The 27423-nt window shown below is 43.1% G+C and overlaps 1 protein-coding gene across 1 annotated transcript; it reads left to right on the top strand.

Moving 5' to 3' along the window:
• Positions 1–148: 148 nt before the first annotated feature.
• On the top strand, positions 149–27384 carry LOC115325313 (the record flags this gene model as incomplete). Its single annotated transcript, XM_040215975.1, has 4 exons — positions 149–215; positions 4926–5074; positions 5228–5327; positions 27362–27384. Coding segments are annotated over exons 1-4 (339 nt in total), but the record flags the coding sequence as incomplete, so codon positions are not given.
• Positions 27385–27423: the final 39 nt, after the last annotated feature.

Genomic DNA, 27423 nt, shown 5'->3' with positions numbered 1-27423 from the left:
GTTCGCATGCTCTTTGTGATTGAATCTCAAAGGAAAGGAAACATAAGAAACACGGGTAACAGGTGCTTAACACGTATTCTTTTATTTTGTTTACTTTAACACTTACTCATTTATAAAAGCTTGAGAAGGCGGGTGCTCTGTTTCAGTTATGAACGCCATGATCCCAACAAAATGGTTTCTTGTGTTTGCAATGATGCCAATCATGTGCCTTATGGGTAAATATTGTAGTTAGACTGACTATTCCTTGTACGTTATTCTACAGGCTCAAGCCAGACAAACGCGCGTCGAGTTGCATGTTCAACCAAGGGGTAACTTCGAGAACATTAGATTAAATTTGTTGACATGTTTTGCCTTGACTGACAAAACCGCAAAGCATAAGCATTCATGTTTCTAAATTTCTCACATAGTCTTTGTCAGCGCTCGTAAAAAGAAATAACCATTTTACATTTGAGGGTGCTCAAAGAGATTCACGAGGGTTCAATAAATAATTTGGACGGTGAGAACTCCGAAAGTTGCCATGCCAGGCTTTTCATACTGTTGCCATTTAAATAATTCATGAGTCTGGATTAGAGGAGCAGAGATGAGCAAGTATGTGGGTATCTTAAAAGGCTATATTTTTAACGTGAGTACTACTTCGTGCATGGGAAGTTCCCTTTGAGCTGCATGTTCGTGTTCAGGTTATTATCAGTGACCTACGATTTTACAGGTCCTGTATAAATCCACAGTACTGTCACAGCGATCACTGCGACATCTTGTAAGACCCTAATGCCTTGACAGATGTCATGCAACTTGCAGTTTTTTACAGCAATAGCTCAATCCAGCTATCGCCGTAAACATATTCCAGAGTTCAAGTTAGGAGGACGGCGTACAAGCGCGTCCATGTTCCACTAACACTCTTTCGCGGTGCACACCTAGCTGTTCCCCAGAGTACAGCTATATGTACACCCCGAACTTGTCTCAAAAGCCAAATCGTGAGCACCACCCTAAACATATATCCGATACTATCCACCAGTACCTATCTAGGGCATCCCACGCTGCATAAAAGGAACTGAAATTTTAAGAAAAAGCTTTTTAAGGGCACAATTTGGGCACTTTGTTTTGCTAGGAAAAAGAACAGTGCAATATTCTCGTTGTCAGAAGTAATATAATAGGGGGGGGGGGGGGAGCGGTAGTTTTGTTTTAGGCCCCGGTCATAACGAAAATGGTGTTTAGTATAAGCACCGATTCTACGGCCCTCATTGATAGGAGAAATGGTTGACGTGTGAAATGTTCGTTGTGAAATTGTTTCTCCGTGCCGCAATATTATTTTCTTCGCCAACAGTTTTATGTTCGAGAAAGAAGTAAGCTCGATCGAGCAATTATTGCTTTCTAAAATATCCCTAGGTTGCCTTTACCGCTTCCGTTTCAAACGAAAACAAACATGGCTGCCGGCGTTTGTGGCGTGCTCAGCAAGTGTAGCTCGTTGAGCTCGTTAATTATTATGAGTGCCAGTTGCTCTGTGTTCACAGAGGTGCTTAGAGGAAGGTCTACTCAACAGACCTGGTTTGCAACAAACAACTGTCGCAAGTATGCGCCTCCAGAAGCACTGTGCTGGGGTCTGCTTTTGTAGCGGGACTGGTTTAAGCTTACCGACCCACGCTGACTATTTTGCTTAATCCGGCTTGATTTGTTCGCTTGCGCGTGTTGATATAGTAAATAAAGATATTGGTACCCGTAAAAGGCGGCCCAATCGCTCTGTGAATTGCGCGAACGTTGTGGTTACCACCATGGCTTCATACTGAGAAGATACCTACGCAGGTTAAAATTTGCGAGGCGTTTGGTTGAAGGTAATCGGGTGTTCAACTCACATTCAGTTTGTCCAAGTATGTTCCAGTGACATACAGTCATTTAGCTTCGAAAGGCAAGTAAGTAGCTTTCAAGTTTTGCAGTGCGCCTTGCTTGCCAACACCCATACTTGTAGGTCGCGCTTAAATTCTGCGTCATGACGCCCACACACCTTGCTCGCGCATATCATGCAAAAAAAAAAACGAAATAAGCAAGACCTGAAAGGACTGCGTATTTATTTTGCTGATTTTGTTAGTCCTCTCGGTTGCTTTTCACCGCACGTCGACGAAACCTTGAATTGGAGCATGGCTCGTGCATGATGGAACAATACAACGCTGCTTTAATGGTCGTGTCTTGCGAGCGTTGCAGATGTTTTCAGAGAAAAGCGGAATAGCTGATGGACGCAGGCGGTAACGGACGCCGACGCGCCGCCTTCAAGGCCGAGTCTTGAGAGGTGTCCAAGCAGGACACTACTAGGGTCGTCAGGCCACACGACTCCGACAAATCGTTCGGCACTCCGCTTCCGGCCGTTCTTTTTGCCGGGGGAAAATTTCTACCTGTCAAATCTCGCCCTCAATATGATGTGCATGTGAACGTGTGAGTGGCTCCCCGCACCCGCGTGATGAGCAGAGCAAGGCCACCGTAGAGGAAGCGAGGGAGAGATTTGACGAGGGAAGTTTCCCCCGGCAAAGAAAAACTGCCGGAAGCGGAGCACAGCACAATTTGTCGGAGTCATGCGTTTTTTTTTAATATCCTGTTTAGACACCCCTTTAAGGGTGTCGCAGACGAAAATAGACGGTGGTGGAATATACCTATTGCTATACTACCCAAGCATCAAGGAGAATGCAGGGATTGGTGTTCCACGCGCCACACGCGCACGCCTTCCCCGTATAAAAGATTCGAAGTAAATAACCAAAATAAAGCGTTGACGAACGCGCGTGCCAAATAAAATTTGTTTTAGGAATTTGCTTTAGAAAATGTACTACTGCTGAGGCCAGCACGTGCGGCGCGTGGAACACCAATCTCTGCATTATCCTGGACGCTTGGGCAATATGGCGACGTGAGCGATCGAGAGTGTCGCTGTAGTCGGCCTGCCACGATTGGCCGAATGCTGAAAATAACGTCGACAAAGGATGCCTCATCGACGGAAATAAGAGGAATGTAAGAACTTCAATTTTGACGGTGTTGGCGGTGTTGCTTTGAGAGCGCTATGATTTCAGGCTTCCACCATGCCCATTACAAACACCATCGAACTTGTTATTCACAAGGTAATGACGCCACGAAAGGTAACCAAACGAGGGCGCCACCGAAACATTTCGCCGCTATAATAGCAATAGACGATGCCGGAACAAGACGCACCGGACGTATACCGTACTTCGCGAAAGGTACACCTGAGTCAAAAAGCTCCGCCTTCAGCGCGAGCTTCCTGCCCTTGCCAACACAAGCGTGAACGCGCACGATCGCGCAACCAAACAACCGCGGAAGCCAGCAAGCTCGCGCTGAAGGCGGAGCTTCTAGTCTCAGCTTAAAGGTGAACGAAGTATAAGGGCATGCTAGGGCGTGTTCGGCCAAGCAGCCAAGCCAATTCACGAGTCATGAGCGGGATCGCTGGTCTGTGGGCGGAGCATAGAGCGGGTCGTGATTTCTACCTAGATTGACTCTAACCGCTCATTCACACTGGAAGCGGATCCGCGTTCGCAAAGCGGTTGCGAACGCGGTTGTATAAAGATCCAGTGCAATTGCACGCGCACTTCGTGACATCGAGCGCGCGCGCAATTGTACTGAATCTTTATACAACCGCGTTCGCAACCGCTTTGCGAACGCGGATCCGCTTCCAGTGTGAATGAGCGGTAACAGCGTAAATATGGCACGAGTTTTTGTGGACAAATTACCGAAACAAATATGTGTCCATACTAGGCCTTTTAAAATAAAGATTTCTTCGTCTCAGTGCATTTTTAAAGGCAACACTGGAGTAAGCATATCGTAACCGCCATTTTTATTTAATACTGAGCTGATAAGAATCAATTTCGTGCGAGCTTCCACACTGTAGTGGGTGGCCTCACTAACCGCGTGATTGCCAAAAATAAAATCGCCTTACTTGCAGTGCTGGCACCCGAATACGTGATTGTAATCAGCAGCGCCGCAAAATCAATCCTTGAAAAAGTCTTAGAAAACCTTGGAGCGCATGAAAAGCGCGATGGTGCGTTGAACCTACCGCAACAGGCGCAAGGCTGGTGGTGCGAAGACGTGCCCGCACGGTTTTCCCGTCTCTTGTCGTGCGCATTTTCACAACGCCAGATTTGCTTCTCCAGCACGAGTGGTAACTTTAGCTTAGCACCGGGCATTCAAACTGCACTATGTCCTAAAATACTGGTCTAGTAGTTTTTGACAACGTTAAGCAACTTCTTGTTGGAACCATACGCCTATTTGTATAAATTTGCAAGTGAATTAATTAACACACATTTTGTTTATAAACCGACTTATCGGGACGACTAGCCGCCCATATATTATGTTCCCTTTGCCGTATAACTTACCTGTACAGACCGCAATAGCGTAGTTTCTACGGTTGCTTTAAAACAAATTTCTGAAGCCGAGATGAATTCTTCATGTATAATTGGGAAACAACATTTATGAACGTTGTCGGTCAGGTGTGCTATATTTTATTCAGATCGAGCGTGCAATCATATTTGGGATGCTAAACGTCCATGTTTCTTCCCGTTCGGGTCCACTTAGCACTTTCACTTTTTGATTGTTTACATTAAAAGCTTTTTCGGCAATTCAGAGCATACGCCACAGTAATTATTTCTTAAACTGAAGTTACACAGTAAGTGTTATGCGGAGAGCAAGTTCGTCTGCTTCTTTTGCAAGGGTTGTGGTGACGTCAGAACGCCGAGCTCTGATTGACTCTGATTGAAGGCAGCTTGCTTTGAGGTCTACCCACTATCCTTCAATCGCAGCCAATCAGAGCTTGGCGTTCTCACGTCGTCACAACCCCTGCAAAAGAAGCAGACGAACTTTTGCTCCGCCTGACTTTGGCTGCTTTCGTGAGAATACTTTTAAAATTTTCAGTGAAAAAAAAAAGAGATCGAATTTCTTTTCAGAACACGAAACGTTGCCGGAAGGTTGCGTACGTGTAAATCTTGAAAGCTTTCCAAGCACTGATAATATTCGCACGTTACAAAATGCCCTTGGACTGTATTGCAACGCCTCTTATTCGAATAAGGGACTGGCTGGAAATTGGATTGGAATTGTAAGTTTAAAAACATGTTGAAGTAGTGTTAAATTTATTAAAGGCTTTTCATGAGCTTACGTGTATAATTTGTTTATTAAAATGACCATATACTTATAACCAAGTTTGTTTAACTCCACGCTCTTCTTTTTATGTGCCTTTATTGAACTCTAGGCAGGTCCCGCACTACCAAAATGCGAAATCTGCTGCGTACGTAAAAATGAAAATGAGACTCTACTCTATAGAATAACTCAAGCTCCAAACCGATTTCCCTGTGGGGTGGGCAAGGTAAAGTATACATTTTTCTTAATGGGTTAGCATGAAAACTCTTGTTTTCACGAAAACCGACAGGGGTCGCTCCGTCTGTCCGTTTGTCAGTGCTGTACATGACGTGGCGAGGAGAGTGGGGTGGAGGAGGTATCGTGTTTAGGCATTTAATGTCTCACCACGGGGGCGAGGAGAGAGTGAGGAGGTGACACGTGCTGACATCCACGCTTCGGGCCAATACGAGCGTCGCACAGCCGGCACGGAACCAGAAATGAGCAGGCGCCGCACCGTGGCCCAGATCAGTTGCCGCTCCGGCGATCGATGTGGTTCTTTCACGAGTGACAAAGGCGGTGAAAAAAAAAAGAAAAGAAAGGTCATAAACAAATGAAAAGGGGTAATCAGCGACAGGAAAGTAGTGTTAAATGAATGGCAGGGGGTGCAAAACTAGTAAAAAGGGTAAAACGGGGGTGAGAAAGAACCAGTGCTAACACATTTCCATCAAATCAATCCTATTGTTCGTCCAAAATATTTTTATTTAACTTTTATTTACTTATCGTTCCCTGGAATCAGAGATGAATACGATTAACCAAGAGCTAAAACTTCAATATAATTTGTGTTAAGTTACGTCACCATAAACGTCTTAAAAGATTCCTGTTTACCATTTGATTACTCCACACTCTAATTGCGATAATTTAGTCATAATCGTTTCTTCTGGAGACATTTTACTGATCTGAAATCGTTCCACTATTTTATACAATCACACTATGAATACCCAGGCATAGTCACTTCATTGCATTGATATTGTCTATGTATTGACGATATTGTAGGTTTATTTGTGAATGCTTCCTTGTGGCACTCGTAGTAACAATGATTTCAAAGACAATCCAAGGATTCCGGGATATGTTTGTTTTTTTTCGACTTCAAAGGAGCTTATTTTATTATTTCGTTGGTTTTTGGAATACACACAGAACTCTGTAATTTCACAAGTTATTTCTTTGGACAATGTTTCATAGCATGCGCGCGGAGTAGCTGAAAATTTGCGTTATGATTCCTCGTTAGTATAAATCCCTTTAATATGATCACTACGCCATCTAGATAAAAGATTTTTGTGACTAACCCGGCCCCATACAATCCTGTCTATTAACTAGAAACCCGGCCTCTGCACTATGGGCTGTTAGTTCAAGCACACTCTGCGTGAATACATGCACGTCTGCCTTGGTATTTTATGAACCAAAGGCGTCTCATACTAATACACAAAGGGGGGATTGGTGGCCGAGTGGGCTGAAGCGCACACCCAGCTCGACGCGCGTGGAGCGAAAGCTCGCGCTGCCGAACCCAGGGATCCTGGGTTCGAGCCCCACCCCTGCCCGTTTCGATCTGGATGAGCATCGTACCGGCGTGCAATCGTGTATCACTACTGCGTGGTGCCCGTTAAAGACCCCAGGCTAGCGGTTGTACCGCACTGGCTAAATTGCTCATCTACAGTGCAAACCAGTGTCGCCCCTACTGGCAGACCAACCTTACGCTGTATAAATCACTCAAACGTCCAATTTGACTTTTTGACTAATACACAAACGCAAGAAATAATACTGCTACCACCCTTGGGATACATTTCAGTACCACCAGAGCTTCCCTCTTGACGTGTAAATTGCGCAGTTGGCAGCGCACGCAGGTTCCTCACAGAGGAACGGAGTTCGTCGATTCTCGGCAGTCGTATGCCCTGACTCAGAAGATTCCTGAATGTACCGCGTGTATAAAATCACTGCTTCGGGGCAGTCACCCTTTTGTTTAGTAAAATTAATTAGGTCAGTCATTAAAAGATTATTTTAGTTCTAAATTTGCATTCAAATTTCTTTTTCGTCATACCATTACTGTTATTTGTTGCCCTTCCTTACAAAGAGGCAAAGTCGTTTGTGCTTCGGTGGAAACAGGGTAAATCTTCCATTACACGAAAAAAAAAAAAAAAACTGCTACGTTTTGAATTATTTCTCCAAGTTTTTTTTTTTTCTGACAAGAAAAATTCATAACCGACAAAGAAATATTCTTAGGGCCATCGCATTCTGTAGGACTACGTCCAAGACAGTTTGATACTAACAAACACTCAACGCAGGGCTCCGATGTTGCTGCACCATTAATTTTCATTCCATTGCATCCAGACATTTTGTACACAGCTAGCACAAAATGCAGTTCTGACATTTGCTAGACAATCGATGACAATTTTTGTGTCCGTTAATACTGTGGCCGTTAGTGGCACCTATACTTATCTTGGGGTCCAACAGACCACTGTACCGACCTACGTCAGAGTATACAAAAGGATAAGATGTTTTTTTTAGGCTAGAAATTAAAGTGTGCACCTCGTTTACTTTGTTTTTCCCCTTTTCTCCTCGGTTACTTTTTGTTTCGCCTTTTGCATCGAACGACAATAAAGCGATCTTTCGCATTGAATTATTCTTTATGCCGGAGGTTTATTGGTGTTCAATATCGTTTACGCTATCACCATTGTGGAATATTGCAAAAAGAATAACTGTTCTCTATCCGAAATTCTGCATTCTCTGTATAAGCTTCATAAAAGAAATGGGTTGTGTGCATATTTATACAGCCTAGAACTTGGTCTGCCTCAACGGCCGACGAGTCTCCCAGCTGTAGATGAGCAACATAGCCAGTCCAGTACACAACCGGTAGCCTGGGGTCTTTAACGTGCATCACGCGGTAGTGATGCCCGACCGCACGCCGGCACGATGCTCATCCAGATCGAAACGGGCAGGGGTGGGGATTCAATAAGTTCCATAAAGGCAGGTATCATTTCGTGATTTACTAGCCTTGGATGTGTCATAAGTAACATCCTCGGGATTTGGCATTGCAATTCTGAAGAGTACTAATATAATTATAATTTATTTTGAAAAAAAACACAAAAAACAAAAAAATAAACCTAACGTTGTTACGCGCCTCATGAAAGTAAAGGCCAGTTCAGACACTTGCGTTCGACTGCGGTGCGCTCGGCTACGGAAGCGCGACTGCGGACCGATGCGGAGTACGCTTGCGGAGAGCTTGTACACACAGTTGCGTCGAAGCGCCGTCCGCCGCAGTCAAGAACCAATAGGAGCTTGCTATCGGCTTTTGCGGCGCACCAATCGAAACCGCGACGACCGCGACTTGCAGAGCGAATGAAGTCAAGCAGCTATGATCACAACGAACATGGCGGCGTCCAGCGGTAGCATGGCGGCGTCCAGCGGTAGCGTCGCGACTTTTCCGTGTCCGCCGGGGTTGTCGAGACTGGAACAAACAGAAAACCTCAGGAATCTCTTCCTAGACTGCGTGCGGGGTTACGTTGCACAGGCCGGCAGTGAGACGAACTGGCCCCTGGTTGTGCGGGATACCACCGCGATGATCTTGCTCCAGCGACGGCGCCACCCCGGCCGCGAGTCTGACCGGCTCGTGTCGTAGAGCCAGGGGTGCGATTCGACGTGCATGATGAGCGCCTCCTGGTCGCTCACCATGGGCTCCCCTGGCTTTTGTTGGGCTCCTCTTGATTCCATTCTGCAGGGAATGCTTGATCTCGACTCGACTACGAACACACGACCGTCACCGGCGCAGCAGACGTCCCCGACCGGAAAAACGGGACGAACCGGATGTAGTTGCCAGCGCCGCGCATGCGCTTCGGCGTTCTTTTTTTCGCGAATTGTGATTGGTCCACCGCAACCCACCGCACGCCCCTCCGCACTGGAAAGTTCAGCCTGGCCCAACTCTGCTGCGGTGCGTTGCGGAACGCCAAGCGTCGTCGGTTGCTAGGCGACCCGCTTCTGCAGTCGACCGCAAGCATGCCGTACCGCACTGGAACGCAGTCAAACGCAACTGTCTGAACTGGCCTTAAGAGGCGCGAGCGAGCTGCTTAAAATAAAGCCCCTTCATGTTCTATAACTGGCGCAGGGTGCGTCGATGCACGAGGCACGTGCAACGTGCGGCCCTTGGGAAGATCATGGCGGCACAGTGCAGCACAGAGCTTGATTGCAGATGCCATGTTCTGCCCAGAAGTGGCGCGCGACACGTGTCACGGGCATTTCCACAACAATGAATGGCGCCACTTTTCCCACGATAGAGGGCATTTAGCTGAAAAAAGACGGTTGTTGAGATAGGGCTCATTAGACAAGGCTTGTTTTGCCAAAACAAAACAAAACCAAAACAAGGCTTCAGTATTGTAAAGTTGCATTTCATATCAACAGCTAAAATTTTCACTGCCGCCGTTATTAAAATGTGCTAAAATGGAACTGAGCAGAAAGTGGCAGCATATCAAGGCATGCAAGCCTCGCTGCTTTTCTCAACAGATAATTTCTGATTTTCGGGAATTCATTATGAATGGTTATCACGAGAAAACAACGGGTTGATCCCCAGCAGAGTGCTTATTGTCACCTGCCAGCGGTTAAAGCAATAAAAAGTAATATGCGTCAAAAGCTTGAAACAAACTTGAGAAAACCATGATGCTAAATGTCTTCAGCGAGTGCTTTCCGTAGTAGCTCCGAGACAAAACAAATGTACTGAATATACTTAATAGTTTTACATAGGCGGGCATACTAAATTTTGACACCTGATATCTGAATCGTATTAGTATACAAAATATGTGCGCAGGAAAACTATAGAAACTCCAGTTCTGTGTTACCTCTAAATTCATAAAATGAGAATGCAACTTTACGTTTTCTGTCCATTCAATTTACTTTATTATCCCTCAGAACCAAGCGTTGCCTACCTGCACATATCCGTCGTCGTTCCCTTTTTGGATATTGCTTTGTTTTTCGTAACACTCTATAGTATTCTGAACGCTGAATCAGTATGGATGGTCGACAGAAAGCGAACTATTGATAGTATTATACATTGCACAATCAATATTTCTACCGATGGGCAACTATCGATAATACTATTGATGGTATCTTCTATAGTCACCTATCGATATTGCTATCGTTAATACGCTCGATATTACAATATCGATATTCTTCGGCACTATTGATAGTTTTGGAAAATCTATCAGTAGTATCGATAGTCAATTTTTCGATAGTTTTGCATCACTACTCTACTGTTTTGGATCGCTTCGAACAGCAGCGCGTGTGTCTAGAGTCACTCGATCTGTCTACAACGAGCACAAAACTAGAAGCGTTAGAGATAAGACGTGCAAAAATGAGGGGAAGATAACAAGCGACGTTTCGAATTTACGCCCTTCGTCAGAGTATGCAAAAACTAAGGGAAGCCAAACGACCTTGTCGAGGCTTTTTCATACCGCCATTAAATGAAAGCGATCGTTCTCGGCATCGTCTTTCTCCATTTTATTCGGAGACCGTCTGCAACAGGGGAGAAACCGCGCATTGCGTAGCAGCAGCCAGGGATTCGAGATTTTTTAATGTTCATTAGACGCTCCAAGAACACTGACTCGTGTTACTCCGTTCGGAACTGAGGGACCCGCTACTCAACGCGCCCATTGTGCCTCCTCGGTTAAAACCTTTGGGAACATAGAGCTCGTCTAAAATCAGCCGGAGTGTTTGTCAAACACAAGCGTTCGATCCTGCTGTTAAACCCACATCGACGATCCCGATTTCAAGTAATGTGTTTGTGTGTTTTTCTGTGTATGTGCGTGCGTGCTTGTGCATGTGCGTGCGTGAGAGCGGATGCGTGTGTGTGTGCGTGTGTTTTTTTTTTTTTGATGGGGGGGGGTTAATTTGTTAAAATAGACCTTTAGCTTTTCTAGTTTTTATGTTTTTGTTCCTTCTCAATCGTGACCATACTTATATAACTAATTATCTTGTAATGCTCTAATGCTCAATGCCAAATACAATGTGGCCAAAAGTGGACATATAATAAGATTAACAACAATACAGTAAATATATGCAGCTGATGCGGCCTTTTATAGAGTATTAAGCAAATGGTACACCTTTTTCAGAGCTGCAGCGCACGAAGAGGATGTGTCAAGAAAACATCGAGCTCACCCAGAACCGCTACTAAAGCTTGAGCATCTGAAGATTAGAGGCGCCTGTTTTAGTTTCTGATATTTTCGTATGTAAACAGTACATTATTAATAAAGAAATATTGTCTATATCGAATTATTCATTAATCGCATATTTAACTTATGGACCAACTTATTGGCGGCAGCGGCGGAAAACCGTCAACACGGCAACTGAGTTTCTGCTTCTATATTTTTGAAAAAAAAAATACTGGTGGCTGATGAATTGTAAGTTCTCCAAGTCCCGATAACCGGTGCGACACCTCTGCAAATTATCAATTGGCGGTTAGGTTTTCTACTGACCTCACCTGGGACGATCTCTGACCTTGAAAGATCTGTATTAGATTTTTGGGATGCGTTCGACGACTTCCAAAAGCGTTTCCATGCGCACGAGAATTCAAACAAAGAACTTATAAAACGAGTAGATTAGCTGGAGAATATTGGCTCACACAAGGAACTTGCTCAGTTCAAGTTAGATGTAGACAACTTGGAGTGGCGCAGTCGTCGCTTAAACACTGTAATTCATTGTTCCTGAAACATCAAATGAAGACTTCTTTAATAAAATAAACAGACTAACAACAAAACTCGATATTCCTCAAGTATCCCCAAGTGACATTGCAACTTTGCACAGACTTCCAGCCAAACCGGGTGAAACGACAGGCGTTATCGTTCGTTTCACATGTCAGGAGCTTCGCGATTCTTGGCTCCTACAACGGCAGGCACTCAAGAAAGAAAAATATTTGAACACTTGTAAAAACATGACCCGGCTCTCCCGTACTCTCGTATCAATCACAAAGAACTGGGCGCCAAAATATGGCTACGCATTTGTTTTGCAGGCGAATGGAAAAGTATTTTCCGGAAATAGAGGGTTGAACAAGCTGCGGTCATCCGCGATGAGAAATACCAGTCTAAAATAAGGCACACGACGGAATTTTAAACGTTGATGACCTTTGTGCCTAATTTGTCTCGGGAAATTGCATCTTAAAAAAGTCATTATAATATTTTTCTCGTTCACTTACACGCCAGGAACTTACGAACTAAATTTGATGAGGTGAATTTGTTTTTATCTCAATTAAATCATTGATTTTACAAAATTTGTTTTAGTAAGGCGATCTCAGCCGACGACTCTATTTCGCTGGCTGGTTATGATTGTGGTTCTCCATGCCGATCATTCAAAAGTGGCTGTGGTGTTGCTATCTATATTCGTTCGAAAGTGCCATACAAGTACTTCATAAATACAAAATATGGCCATAAACGTTGGGTGCATTGCTATATAATGTTGTGCCATTCTGTTATCTCTCTTGTACCGCCCTCCATCTGGAACCGTGAGGGATTTTCTGTTTTTCAAATTCGTTATATGAACGGAGCATAGAACTGCGGTTAAAAACTGTTTCAGTAGTTGATTTCAATATAAATGCTATATTGTACAATGAACCTTACTGGCGTTTCAAAGAAATATTTGAATCCTATGGTTGCACAAACACCATAGAATAACTCACTAGAATTACTTTGACTTCTGAGACAATTCTTGATCTCTGTTTTACAAGTCTTCCTGTTAAAACTTGAGATCAGGTGTATTGATGTGGGATCTGTGACCACTTTCCAATGTAATGTATTCTGCCTTGCAAAGAAGAATGCAAATAAGGAAGAAACATTTATCAGCGGGTAAAAATTATTCTTGGGTCGTGATTAGATTACTGTCTCGATTAAAATGAATGCAGAGAGGTCTTACAATGCTTCTTGTCCTGTTTGATTCCTCCCGACAGACACAATTACTTTCTTTACTCCTCAAACGATCATAAATCACCATGTCGATTTCATTCCTTTCTAAAATTTGTCCGCCTGCACGAGATTTGGAGCGAAAACAGCAAATACTTTTTTTATTCAACACCGATATCTACGATGTCTCCTCCGCAGTGCGACCAGTCGTGTCTCCGGCATCTCCAGACATGTTGCCCTTTTCCCCCAAGCCAAATTGCAACCCTCTTCTTTTCCTGTTTCATCACTCCCCATCTAAGCCCGCCGAAGCAATAATCAGCTCAAATTCCCAACTCTTATCCTCTAAAATCATATGTAAAACACCTCCTCTCACTTACTGCCGAATAGCCAACCTAAGCCCTCTCTTACTTTTAAGCGTCGTTCACACTAGACTTCCTGGAACCACAGTGTGTGGCGCATTGGAATGCCGTACATGTAATAAAAATCCCCGACAGCCAGGTGTGTAAAAATACCGTGGGATTGCCCACTCCACTTTTACTGAAAACTGGGTTACCCTAGACATGGGCGTTTGACTGGTGAAACCGGGCGCTTACCTTTTGCACAATTCCCAAGTTTTAGAAAATGTTAATAAAGGGAGCTTGAACAAACAAGCTTCCGAGGTATTTCACGGTACCTAAATTTCCTTGGCACTCCGCCCCCCCCCCCCCCCCCCCCGCCCCCTACACTACATCGGTGGAGCCGCCTGCTGACCGCACCAATGTTTCAGGGAACACAACAGACTCGTAGTGTTGAAAATCGTGGGCAAACTCAAAGAGGAAGTTTGAACACGCTATCGGGACATTTATTTTCAATAAGCCATTTCGAGCTTAATTGCCACATGCTTTGGTTGAAAACGTGGGAACGTCAGCACTTCCAAACTTAGGGTTTATCATTTTTGTTATTGACAGAACGATAATTTATTTGTTTGGAAGAAAAGAGTGCGACCAGCTGGAGTAGCTAGGGACGCTGATGCAAAATCCCTCAAGCCGCAGCAGACTGTTGCCTTCCGAACGGATGTTTTTTTCCAGCGAGACTGCTGCTTAGGGTTCGGCGACGGTGATCTTAGCAGCTTCTATAAAGGCTGTACCAAGGACGCTTAGGGGTTCCGCGCAGCGATAATCTCGCGCCTTTTGGGCTTGGTCGTGGGAACGTTAAAAGTGTCTGTGAAAAGAATTTTAAATGACGCCGCTTATACATAGCTCTGTTGGGGTTTCTTTGCCACTTTTACGTAGTGTACAGAACAAAAATTATTTTCTTTTCAAACAATCATGCCGCCTTTTTTAACCAAAAGTAAGGAGTAACGGGTAACGTAATTTGATAGGCGATACCGTAAGATAATAACGACATTACTTTACTCGTTAGTCATTTGGGATTTAAACGAGTAAGTTAGCACGTCAGTCATAAAGCTAACGCGTTACTAGCAACGCGTTAGTTCCAACACTGGGGAATCGTCACCAGAACGCGGACACACTCAGTCGGCTTCAATTACCGCAAACAGAACACGAGCTGAATCCACCTGGGGACATTTTGATGTTCGAAGTCTTGTCACGGCTTTCTTTGTCTACAGAGGCGACAGCGAAGGACAGTCTCTTTGTGGACGTGTACCGAGCTATTCAGAAATGCACGCGTACAGCGGCTCCACACGCAAGATATTGCGTCATTCACGAAAAGAATGCCCCATTGTTCACGTGGACAATGGGGCATTCGTTTGACTTTCCGACCGCGAAGACTTTGGCGAGGGAGGACAGACGGGGGTCCCGAAAGCTCCTAGAATCGTGGTTTGTTCGCAGGGACACATCCGTGTGCAGCAAAAACCGCCGCCCTCTCCACGAAGCTTATACGGACATTCTTGATAAATAGCGTTTACTTGAGGTTGAACCTTGCATTTGCTTTGTAACTACTAAAGATGCACCCCGCATGGGAGGCGAAAAGTCTAATGAAATTGTTTTTTCTGTTGTGTCAAGTCGGTGCTCAAATTTTAATTATAAACCTTAACGCACGTGTGAAGCGCTGAAGTGCGCGATATTTGCCAATCGCGTTTCAAGCACAAGACTGGCGATGTGGAGACGCGGATAATTAGAGTATCATTCGCATTTTCGCATCACCAGCAACGTACCTGTTGCATGAGGGTAAACTTCAGCGCATGGTATACTGAGCCGGAGCTTCCACTTCAATAAACATATGGTCCCAAAATTTACCATAAACATCTGCTCAGAATTCGGACCGTACGTTTATTAAAAAAAAACGCATAACGTCCAATTTTAAAGCAATTTTAAGCAGGCTTTCCACGAACTTGTAGGCGTCCTCATATAAGCTGATTTAGGGTTTTTTATTACCCTCGGCAAGCGTCTTATCGGGACAATACGCTTATTTTCAATTTTTTAAAAGTTAATTAATATATTGAAGATAAATATTTTACCAATTGGATTGATATTTGTATACCCGCACGTCCCACGTGGCTGGAAGTTCGTTCCCTAAAAGGGTTTATTATTAGCGAACACCTTATTTCGAAGGATCTTTAAAAATCTTTGCAAAAATACCCTATATATATATATATATATATATATATATATATATATATATGTGTGTGTGTATGTGTGTGTGTGGTGTCATAAACGCACATATTTTTTTTATTTTTTATAGGCTCTGGACCAGCGGAAGCATCCTGCTTGGTATTAACCAGTCACCTACTCCCCGCGTAAAAAACGATCAGTATCATGATGACTTGCAAAACCTAGATTTATATGGTCAGAAGCATGACGAGCACGCTTGGTGCGCCATTAAGTAATCGGCGGGCACCAAAAAAGTCGGAAGTGTGTATTTATCGGGAACAATTGTGTTGCTAGACCAATTTGAGCTTTGGGTCAGTTTTTAAAAAAACCAAGACAGACGCAGTTCCAAGAACCACTGTTTAAAGCTGGTGTTGAGTGCTTAGTTAATTTCAGTAGCCAGGTTTACAGTGATAATGCTTAATCAATAAGTCAAATCAATGTTTATTGAATAGTGTCCAGGTACCACCATTTGGTCTCGCTTCTGGCTCACTTGAATAGAACATATACACAGATCATTTCTGGAACGTACATATAAAATTAAAAAAAAGCAGTAACAGCTCAAGAGGTGTCGAAACTAAAATATGGAGACAGCCTTAAAGCGTACATATTTTAAACAGTACAATGACAATTTGAAACCGCGCGAACATACAAATGTATTTCTGCCGTATTAAAGCATGAACAAGTTTCTAACAGTATTGTCAAGTGCACTGAAGCACCAACTAAAAATATATTAAATGTATTACAGCACCAAGAATATTCACGAAGTTTTTAATGTAGGTGGCGAAAAAAAATCTATCATCTAGTGTATGTTTTTAATGTAGGGGCGATACAGTCTCAGTTATTTAAAGGCATTCACCATTTCTTCCGTGAGGACGTACGCCAATTGGAACATGATTGGAACACTTTTCTCGGTATTTAGCAAACTTTTACCTTGTGTTTTTTCCTTTCTTTGTTTTTATTTGTTGTCAAAGCGCCCCCCCCCCCCCTTTATATAAAGCCCCACGGGCGCTTTAAGGGAATAATAAATGAAATGAAATGAACTGACATGATATATACCAGTCCACCTCCTTGTCTAACCTTAAAAAAGCAAGCGCCTATAGCGCGTACTGTGGAGTATGTGCTCATAAAGTTTCTAAAGTGATCGGAAAAAGCTTATAGCGATTTCTAATGATCGTTTCGGTGCGCTCCGGGACCGCCTTTTCTTATCGCGCGTCTCTACCAATGAGCGATATGAACTCATGTAGCTCAGTTCTTTGGATCAAAATTAGGTTTTTATCTGAGATTGTATGGCCTTAAAAAAGCCTGAAGAATCTAAGGCAGAGCCAAATTTGACCGTCATTGTCCAGAGTCCGAGTATCTTGACCCTATTTCGCCAAACGAGTGCCAAAGTTAGGCTTCGCTGCGGGTACTTCGACTGTCATCTGGCATCTTTAGGCCTAAATCACCAGTCAAGTTCCAGAATCAGGGTTCACTTCTGGCCGTTTGGTTTCCTTGTGGTGACTTGTGACCAAAATGTCCAAACAAGTTCCAGATTTAGGACTTATCGCTGATTCTTCGGTTCATTCACCGTATATTTGGCTCAAGTCCAGCACTTAAGAGATTACGTTGCAAGCCATAAAAAAAAAAAGATGACCCCCCCCCCCCCTAAAAAAAAAATTACTTTGGCACTAAAAACCGCGTCGTAGCAAAGCTAAGGTTGAAGCCTGGGCGAGTTGGTGTGACATACTTAAAAGGTTAAAACAGCGCAGAAGACAACGGACAGGGTAAAGAAGGACACAGACAGAGCGCTGACTCGCAACCAAATTGTATTGAACTCAACGGTGCAATATATACGCACAGTTGAGAACAAAAAGAAGACAATCAGCCTGAAAAGCACCCAAAAGCAAAAACACGAAAAAGGAAGCATCACCTCAAAAAAGATAGACCAAACTTTCTTTAATTATATAGTTTAATATGATGATTCGCCCCCTCCATTTTGGCCCCCTGGTCGTATAACTCACCCGCACTGTCAACCTTTGTGTGAATGTCACGGCTTTTTTTAACGACATTTGGACGTCCTAGAAACACCCTGCATAAAATTGTCGTGAGCCAGTTGGTAATACATTTAATGTTGTTAGCATGCAACCAACTTATTTCAATAAATAAACAAATAGTTTACCCACATGAGTTTTCCGAGCACGAAAAGAGTTTTAAGAATCTTGCTCTCATCGCAATGGCCTCACACAGCGAAGAAATCGAGGAGTCAGCCAGAAGCCCCGCCGATTTTGTTTCTCCTTTGGAATACATAAGAAACTGATCCTCTTTTTTTTAGAAAAGATCCAGCGGTTTACATGAGTGGCAGTTACCAGATATCAGCTTTTGCAGCGTAAAGCAGGCATTATGTTGATTCGTTAGTAACACGAACGTGGAATCTGCATTTATTTAGTTACACCTCTAACGTTAAAATTATTTAGGCTGTAGACAGGACTTTAGTATTTGCGCACCAACAATGTGCGAAAGTACTGCTCTTCAGCCTCGGACGTCAGCGCAGTTAACTTGTTTGCGTCATGCTGTTCTAACATTGTGTATCAATTTAGCAATTTTCCACAGCAAACCATACCCTCGTCACATTGACTACGCTATTTCCACATGCTGATTTTGCGCAGACGCTCTTGTAAGTTCCTCTAGCATATTCATTGTAGCTGCGCAGCACAATGGAATCAACGTGGCGTCGATTTCTCTTGATTAGCCAATAGGCTTCATTTTATTATATGTTATTTTATAACATAGACATGACAAGTCTTTCGTAAGCATCTGTCGCATCCGCGGTTATTCAAAGGGGTTTGTTCTTTCGTCGAACTGTGGGTACATTCCTATTTTTTAGAAAAGCTTTGTTGCCTATAAATAGAGCTTGACGAGTTGAACGCTAAGTTTATTTCGTCCACAGGCATTATGACCGTGACTGGAATCTTTCATCTGTTAGCCGCGGTGCTACTGGTATGCGTTGCGGAGGGTAAATATCCTATTTGAACTATTTATTTTTTAATTATTGCGCCACACGCTCAAGACAGATTCATGCGCGTGTCCCCTTGTCCTTTCACCTGAGCGGCGACTTTAAGCCAATGACATCAAAATCATCGTTACGGTAGTCTTTAACCGACAGAATTGTAACAAGATTCATGTTACAAACGGTTGCATAACCTTCTTTGGAAGCACTCCAAAATATGAAATAATGGTTATAACCTCTCTTGCTGAAATATTTTTTTCGCAAATAATACTATTAAAAAAAACACCGTAGAGTGCAGACCGCTCAAAAAGGCTACTCTGACCGCCGTCATATGGTACCCTATTCGTGTTCCAAGGTTCTAGTCATTAGTTTTGCGGCTGTGATTTCCTAACTTCTATAGGATTTATTTAGGCTTCCAACCTCTCCAGTTTGTAAGTGAGGATATTGTTTACAATAATGGCTTCAACTTGAACATGTGTGCAGGTATGAGTACCTTTTTGAAGGCTTCGTTATCTCAGCACTCCTACAGGAATTTTTAATGCGTTCAACGGAAGCTATCTTTCAAGAAATTACGACAAAGTCTAAAGTTTTTGTTGTCTTTAAAACGCGTGAATTGAGCTGCTGATATTATTTTTAACGTGAAATTTTCTTTGGCAAGCTGTTCGGCGTTTCGTGAAGCCCAGATAAAAGTGTGGTCACGACATTCGACACCGATTGGTTCACAGGTGGGAGAGGTGAGTTATGTGCTGGGCGCTGATTGGTTTAAATGGAGGTCACAATAAGGGAGGGTGAGGACGAGTGAGGTAGGCGAAGAGGAGCTCGACCACTTGTGCGCACTGAGGGAGAGAAGCTTGATAGCAAGGAAGTCTCTGGAAGATCTGCAGATTTATTAGCCCGATTAGCGCTAGTATTGCTTCACTCTTGGAACAACTATCAAGTGTACACATGGTACGCGTTAAACTACCTAATGAAGATCGCCCTGAACGTAGGCGTCTGGCGTCTGGAAGCTCAAAGTACCGCTAAACATTTGTGAGGCTAGAACGCTAAACGTACGAAAACACAATTGCCTAGCCATCTGCCATGTTTTTTTTGTTTTTTTTTTAATATATTTTTACATAACGTAAATACTGCCGTGTGCGTGGCGAAGTTGCCAACTCACGCGGCCGCCACCCAGAGGAACGAGGTTCATACCAAGCTCTGACAGGTTTTTTTTTTTCTTCAATACGTAATGTTCCGAAAAGTTTCAGATCATTCTCGGCTGTCTTTTATTTTGGTTCAGAATATTCGTGAACGAACGGCGTAATACCGTAATGTACTGGTCCAGGAAGTCGCTTTTTCGTCGCGGTCAGAAAATATGGGCCTTTGTTTGTTGTTTACGTTTGTAGGCACAAGTTTGCCACCTTAAACATTTATTTTCTGCTTTACATTCTTTTTTTTTTTTTCCATCGGCGATAATATTTTTAAAAAAAGCGTGAACTCGTTTCGAAGAATTCAGACGTCGGCGGCATCTGCCACGTCAATCTGAATGGACGGACTATTGGGGAAAATGCAAACAATCAGAAAAAATTGGGCAAAAATAAAATATGCCAGCGGACTTTATTTCTAAAGTACACAGATATATGAAATGTAGTATTCGAAAATCTATCGTTTAAAGTTGCACAGAAGACATTAAACAGGCATTTCGGGGGATTAAGAAAGAACCTCTATTTATCCACTCCCACGCTATATATAGCAAGAAAATTGATTTGGTTCATGAGTCACGTGATGTCAATTTCCCCGCTAAATTTCACAACGAAATTGAATTGGTGTATGCATGGCGTCAATGTGCCCGCTAAAGTTAGTGGGTAAACCAAATTTTTGTATAGGACGTCAGGTCAAATTATATTACTTTTCCGCTAAATTAAGCGAAAAAATCACCGACGAACGCAGGAATGAACTGACAGATGGAAGAACGGACACAGACACTTTTGTGATTAGTGGTTCGCTTAGAAAGCTTTTTATGCTGTAGCACGTGTTTACACTGAAAGGTACTTTTCAATGTACCCTTTCTTCCGCGAGCTTCTGCGCATGAGTACTCCCCTTTTCCTGGTCTTGCTTCCCGTTTCGCCATTTTCGCAGGGCAAAGTTCCGGTCGACCAACGTATTCGGCACGTATCTTTGCACGTGTTTTGTCTTTTTGCCATCTCGTCTGAGGATACTCTAGTATAGGTCTTAAAAGGTAACAAATATCAATACAACCGCGCGATGCCAGTATATTCTCACGGGCGCAGGCAAGTTTGGCTAGCCCTCATTTGTAGTTCGAAGACAACTATGCTGACAGCGCTCCGGTTGACATATCAGAGCGGAAATTCAAACTTGGGGTGTTCTGCTCATGTGCCCTGGCGAGACCGGGTTCTGATGTGTTTTGGCTTGAGCGGGTTTCGATATTTTGTCACGTTTACATCAGAGCGGAAATTCAGACGCGGGTTCTGGTGTGCTGTGGTCCTTGGCAACCCGGTCTGACGAGACCGGGTTTTGTGTGACTTTGTGAGATTCCATTATAGTGTGTCAGGGTGTATCCCGGCCTAATCATAAGCGCGTTATATAATTTCGACATCAAAAATTAATTTTAATGTAACACTAAAGCATTCTGCAATGACAACACATGTTTGAAAGGCTTAGCTGTTTCTTCAGTCAATCGTGCTGGTGCCCGGACCTCTTCCACCATATTTGGCATGGTTTCTGAATCAGTCGAAGTCCCATTATTGATAGCTTGGCTACCACCAGTTTCGTATGGCCCAAGTTCAAGCACGATTGCCTGAAAAATGTTGTTAGAACAATTCACATATCAGGTGAAGGCAAAGAGAAAAAAGAGGTTTTAATTATAGTTAATTAATCTTGTCATGGCACCATTTCGGATTACATATTTTTAACTACTAAAGCAGGAACCAAAAAATCACTGTATTTAGAAATATTCTCATAGCTGAAAACAAAGGTATGTGCTCGTAACCCTATGCTCTGCTGGCCAGAGGCGAGTTACAACGAAATAGGGTGCTGTTTTACCAACATTGGTGTCCGTCGAGAGCCTATGAAGTTTTAAAACTATGGCACCTGAACGAAAACATTTTAAGCACAAAAAACCGCTGCAACTTTTGTTGGCTGCAGCCGTCAAATAATGTTTCCTCTGAATTAACAAAAGGTATTCATCAATACCTCCAACCCCTTTAACACCAAAAACCTAAGTGTTGAATACAGGGGACTGTTTTTTTAACATAAAATAAAAGCCATGCACGGCAGAAGTGTCAAGCTTCGTTCAGTGACTGGTTGCAAGCGTACAAGAAAGATTATCACTAGGCCATTAATGCACAGGGCTTCTATAGCAAAACATGTTGCCTGCAAAAGCCAAACACTGGAAACATCTACAGTGGACTGCTTTTCGTTATATCACTGCTTATAGTAAACGTTTCTTCAACCCAGATCACAATTTCGAGAAGGGGCGCTTTTGCACTTTAATGCTGTCGTTGAATATGTATATCTAGTTGTTTGTTTGTTGTTTTTTTTTGTGGAAAAACAATGTTATTCTAGTAACCATAAACATAATCACCAGGAGTCAAGGATTAAGAATAGATTTTATTAGGTGCCCCAAATCAACCGTACGGTCTTGGCGCTGACACACCTAAACGTACGCCCACTACAATGTACAGATAAACTGAACACAGCAATACGAGAACAGAACGAATACATTGAAAATACCTACACGCATACAATATTTCTCACCGAGCAGAATACAGTCCAAAGTGCACGGCATCAATATTAAAAAAAAATGATACCATCTTGTCACTAGTGCATTTAAGGCATTACAACATATTGTGGCGATGAAGTGGCGCGCACTCAAAGTTGCGCGTGCTTGGCGGAAACACAGCTCATATTTTTAATCGACCTTCCATGATCTCGAAAACCATCGACTTGATTTGCTTATTCTAGAGCTAAGACACTCCCGCAGCATGGTGGAGGTGCGTAAGTGGCTCCTCTTCCTCCAGTTCCTCCAGCTGAGAGGCCACCCGTCGCGTCCTTATGGTAGTGCCTACCTGAATCTCCGGGGGCGAACTCTACCTAGGCGTGTTATGGCGACCACATCGACGTCTGTTTCAACTATGTCTTCATCACGTGTCGGAGCTCCAATCACTCCGGCACCTGCAATCTCTAATATTAACCCCAGCCACCTCAATTCCATCCGTCCTTCAACTTGCAAACCTCTTCTCGCCTTTATCGACTCTCTTTCTAGGTACTCACCCTTCGGTACCCCCATGTATTCTCAGGACTTGGTGATGAATACATCGAGGGATGGGCCGGTTACAACCCACGTTTGAGTCTCTGCAACCAGAGGAACGATCCAAAAGAGCTTCCGAATGGGATTTTCTATCTGAATGATGCTTCCAAGAAATGGTTTTTCAAATCTGAAATGGAAATGCCTTCTTGAAAAACGTTCTTAAACCGCCAAAAAAAATATTTGGCCACCTTGAAGATTGCATGGCAACTGCCCGAAAGAAACTTGCTACAAGGTCACAGCATCTGTCAGAAGGATATACATTTTGCATTTGGGATCTTCCCGTGCGAAAATGTCATATATGGCCCTGATACATATTATATATGGCCATATATTATAATATAAGGAGTCAAATATGGACATGTCCCGCCATATATGGGAGCAAATATGGCCACATATCGCCATGTAAGTGGGCAAATACTGCCATATATGGCCATGGAAGTGCGTCAAAACGGCCATATATCGCTATATACGCGTGCAAATACGACCATTTATTGCTGTATAAAAGTTCAAATACTGCCATATATGGTGTAAAATAAAAATAAAAATGGTGTAAATAAAAATACGACATATATGGTGTAAAATATTTCCCTGGTAATGATATTAGGACCCGTTTCGGTCGTGCAAGCAAAAAGTTATATGTACTGGCGAAGACACTAGTTAATTTATCTATATTGCATGAGTCTCATGTAATTGGTTAACTATTGTTAACATCCTTAAAGTGAAGTTATTCTAGATATTTGGACCAATTAATCAATTGCTCATTTTGTTGTTTGAAAGACAAATGAAATTCGGTTGTATCTTTGCCATGTAACAATATGACGAAGTGCATAAGATCGAAAAGCGAGTTAATCAAATAATGGATTTTAGATCGCAGCTCTTAGGCGCCATTTTCGCGTTAAGCGGTGTCGGCGTCGCCATCGCCATCGGTGTAGCTGTCCCGCTAGATTTAGCGGGAAATTGAATTGGTGCTTATGTGACGTGACACCATTTTTTCCGCTAAATCTAGCAGTGAAACTAATTTTGTGTTTCCCCGCTGAATTTAGCCGGGAAACAAACCGTTAGCTTACTGAAGATGCAAGACGCTACTTTGTCGTCGCGAATCCTTTTTTCTTCGAACGGCTGCGAAGCCGTTGCGCCCGGAGTACCCTATGCAGCATGTTTCAAAAACCGTTCGCGCAGCATTGCAACCTTCCGTTTGCGAGCGTCGGCGATTTATAGTGTGTTGAAAGTCGAAAGATGTGCTTACCTAGTGTCTTATATGTGTAACTTTTTTGCAAAAAAATTTGAAGTCTAAAAACGCGAACCTAACAGTGTACCGATGATTTTAAATTTATTGGTAATTTATATATATATTTATTTGTCTATTTATTTGTCGACATCGTGCGCGAAAAATAGTGCGCTTAGTTTTTCATTTAAAATTATATTTTGGGCCGGACACCTTTTTGGAAGTTCAAAAGCTGGACCTCATAGAGCTGTCCTGTTCACTCGGTATTGCCAGCAGGGTAGACGCTATTCGTGTTTTAGGGTAATCGTGTCTCCGGTTAGGGTCCTGTGCCTACCTACAGTCAAGAAGCTGGTGATAAGACAGAACACGGCACCTGCCTCAAGCCCAAGGCCACACATAGCATTCAGTGCACTATCAACCTTGGGTACAAATGACAAATCCTCTCGTTGTGGTCATTGTTGAGATCAGGACCAAGTCCTGGTTGGGATTCCCCAGATGATATGCCTTTTGTGTGTGCACTACCGTTTTGGCCTTTCCTTCTCTCCCTTTCTCTCTTTCTCCCTAACTTGAAAGCGTGGTACAAGGTGATTACTTGCCGAACCAATCAGCCGTAGACTTTTTATCGCTTTACTCCGCTCTCTGTGCGCAGGAAATGGCAGAATCGCGGTCGCCTGTTGTGACGGATGAGCATTAGCCGTTGGCAATCTCGGAATACCTGCTGCCGAATCTAGTTTGGTGTGTGTTGCGCCTTGCGTGGCTGCTGCGGATTCTGCTTCTGCAGTAAAATCTAAAAGTCCTACCCGTATATCGGCAACAAGTGATTTCTTTAAAGAAGCCCAAGAATTGTTTGTGATTCGTTTAGTGTTCGGTTCTACAAATGACAGCTTGTGCTACATCGTGTTGAATCTTCACAGACACCTTAATTCTCGTTTTTGTGTTTGAGTGGATCTGCTGCTGCCCGTGTCGGCGCATATCTCGGATTACACCTTTCAGGTCTGGTATCGTCAGCGTAAGTGCGCTGCAACCTACTTCGCGAGAATTGATCGTTTTCCTCAGGTACACTTCCAGATTACCTCTAGAATTAGGCCGTGTCTATCTCCTGGCAGCTGGGAGAATAATTTCTCCAAAATTCTACCAGCAGTCATCTGCCAATGGCCGTTTGAGATCATGTCACAACTGCAGGTAGAATACTGTTTTTGTTTTATTCTCTCTGCGTTTCGTGATAACACGTTCTACGGCCACCTTCTCGTGAATACACATTTCATGAACACACGTTTCGTTGACAATAACGTTTCATCAACATTTGTTACGTGAATGTTGATAATCCTGCTTTCCATGGGAATTGTACTTTATCTCAGGAGCTGTGTGCAGCAAAGGCATTGGCGCGTGCACGTGGCTGTCAGATGTGCTTTCTTTTCGCGAGTTCTCGTGAAAGAAAAGCAGATATGAAAGCTGCCTGTGCTTTTTCCTCTGCTGCACGCAACTCATGACATGCAGTACAATTTGAGCGAAATCAGGAGTGGCGTAAAGCGCAGCTCATGTAAAAATTAATAAAAGTTGGCACATGCTCAATATCTCATTGGTATTTTTCTTATACAAATGAGAAGTCACTTCTGGTAGATATTTGTAGAAAACAATATATATAAAGGTTGCCTTATTTGATTGGGACATATCTGGCCTTATATGGGAGGCAGATATACCCCTCTTTGGCAGACCCAGATATGATTATATAAAAAATTGGGCATATCTGGCAGATATGCCTTATATAAATGGATGTGTTTTATTTGGCCAGATATGCACAATTTTTTATATAACCATATTTCTTGTTTTATATATAAGTCCAGATATGCCATTTTCGTAAGGGTTCTCACCCTCTGCAAAAAAAAAAAACATTTATCTAAACATTCTAAAAACTGAAGTTACACACGTCGCCTGAACGCCGCTAAGAAATGGCGATAAGGATTAACAGGCCTCAAAGAGAAGACGAAGGAAAGATAGACCTTGAGACAAGAGGAAAAAGGAGAGGGCCGTGGGGTAGAGGTCACGAACTGTGAGCGTTACGTGATGTTTCGGGTACAAACGAGCATCGTCAGTGCCTCAGCCTAACAGCACAATGCCACTAGTTTACTGCAAGCACGAGCTCTTTGCTCGTTACTTGTGACCCACCTTAACTGCACCTTCTCTCGCTCGGCAGAAGCATTCGTCAAAGATAAAGCTAAAAGCTTGGGCTTCTAGCCATTAGAAACACGATTAAAACACAAGTATGTTGTTATGATGCTGCAATTATATCGTCAGGAAAGCGAAATCTGTCGTAGGAAGAGATCTTTTTTCCCCAAGACAGGTTGATCTTGATTTATTTTCGAGTAGATTGAGCGACAGGAAAAGGACGGTGTGCTTACTCTTTTATTATATGGGAAAAGGCCAGATTGGCAACACACTTCAAATTGAAGGAACGTAAAAAAATAGTTAAATTTCTACTAGAACAGCAGAGAACTTGAAAATTAATACTTTCCAAAAGATAGTCAGTGTTGAACAGCCCATTTACAACGTTGTACAAGAAAACTAGGTCACGTTCCAGCCTTTTGCTTGACAAACTCCAATTAAGAGAGAAGCCAGATAAGCACACTACGAAACAATGAGTAAATATAATATACAAATCAAAAGGCCACGCAACATGTCAGAAATTGTTTCTATATAAAACTGTTCAAGGTAAACGAGGGTGGCTACTCATTATCCAGCCTATTACGTTTAAATGATATATTCTTGCACCATTCGAATCTTTTACATAAATCTTTCGGGAAAATGCACCGGGTTTTGTTCTCCTCACATCTTGCAGGTCGCAAACGAGGTATTGCACCTCAGTAATGTACAAACCCGTGCAAATAATCAGTAAAAAACACAGAAACATCGAAAGCCCATTTTCCGAAGGCAGTACACTTTTCTACTAGTTCGACTTAACTGTGAATCAGTCTTCGCACTGTGTAGGAGCCACGCAGTCCACGGTTGTAGTTTTGATTATGCCGGCACGCACTCACTGATGATCTTCTAGCGTTATGTGCATTCCTTGACACGTGTATGCAGCTACTCTGAGCTTTCGCAAATTTTTTTCTAGGTCAACGTTCAAAGCGCCTTTCTCTAGTGTCTTCTTCACACATGTGAGGATCGGATGCCCCTTGGTTGCTTTACCTTCTCCCACTCTTTTTTCTTGAGCTCCCGGAAACGTGTGAGCTTCTCTTTGGCAAATGAGAGTAGAACGATCTCTTTGACTTTCGGTCTGAGTGCCTCAACGA

This window comes from Ixodes scapularis, unplaced genomic scaffold (genome assembly GCF_016920785.2).
Source record: "Ixodes scapularis isolate PalLabHiFi unplaced genomic scaffold, ASM1692078v2 PGA_scaffold4__175_contigs__length_147842914, whole genome shotgun sequence".
Lineage (NCBI taxonomy): Eukaryota > Metazoa > Arthropoda > Arachnida > Ixodida > Ixodidae > Ixodes > Ixodes scapularis.
Note: the sequence above shows the minus strand (reverse complement) of the source record. Positions and strands in the feature narration are given on the sequence as shown.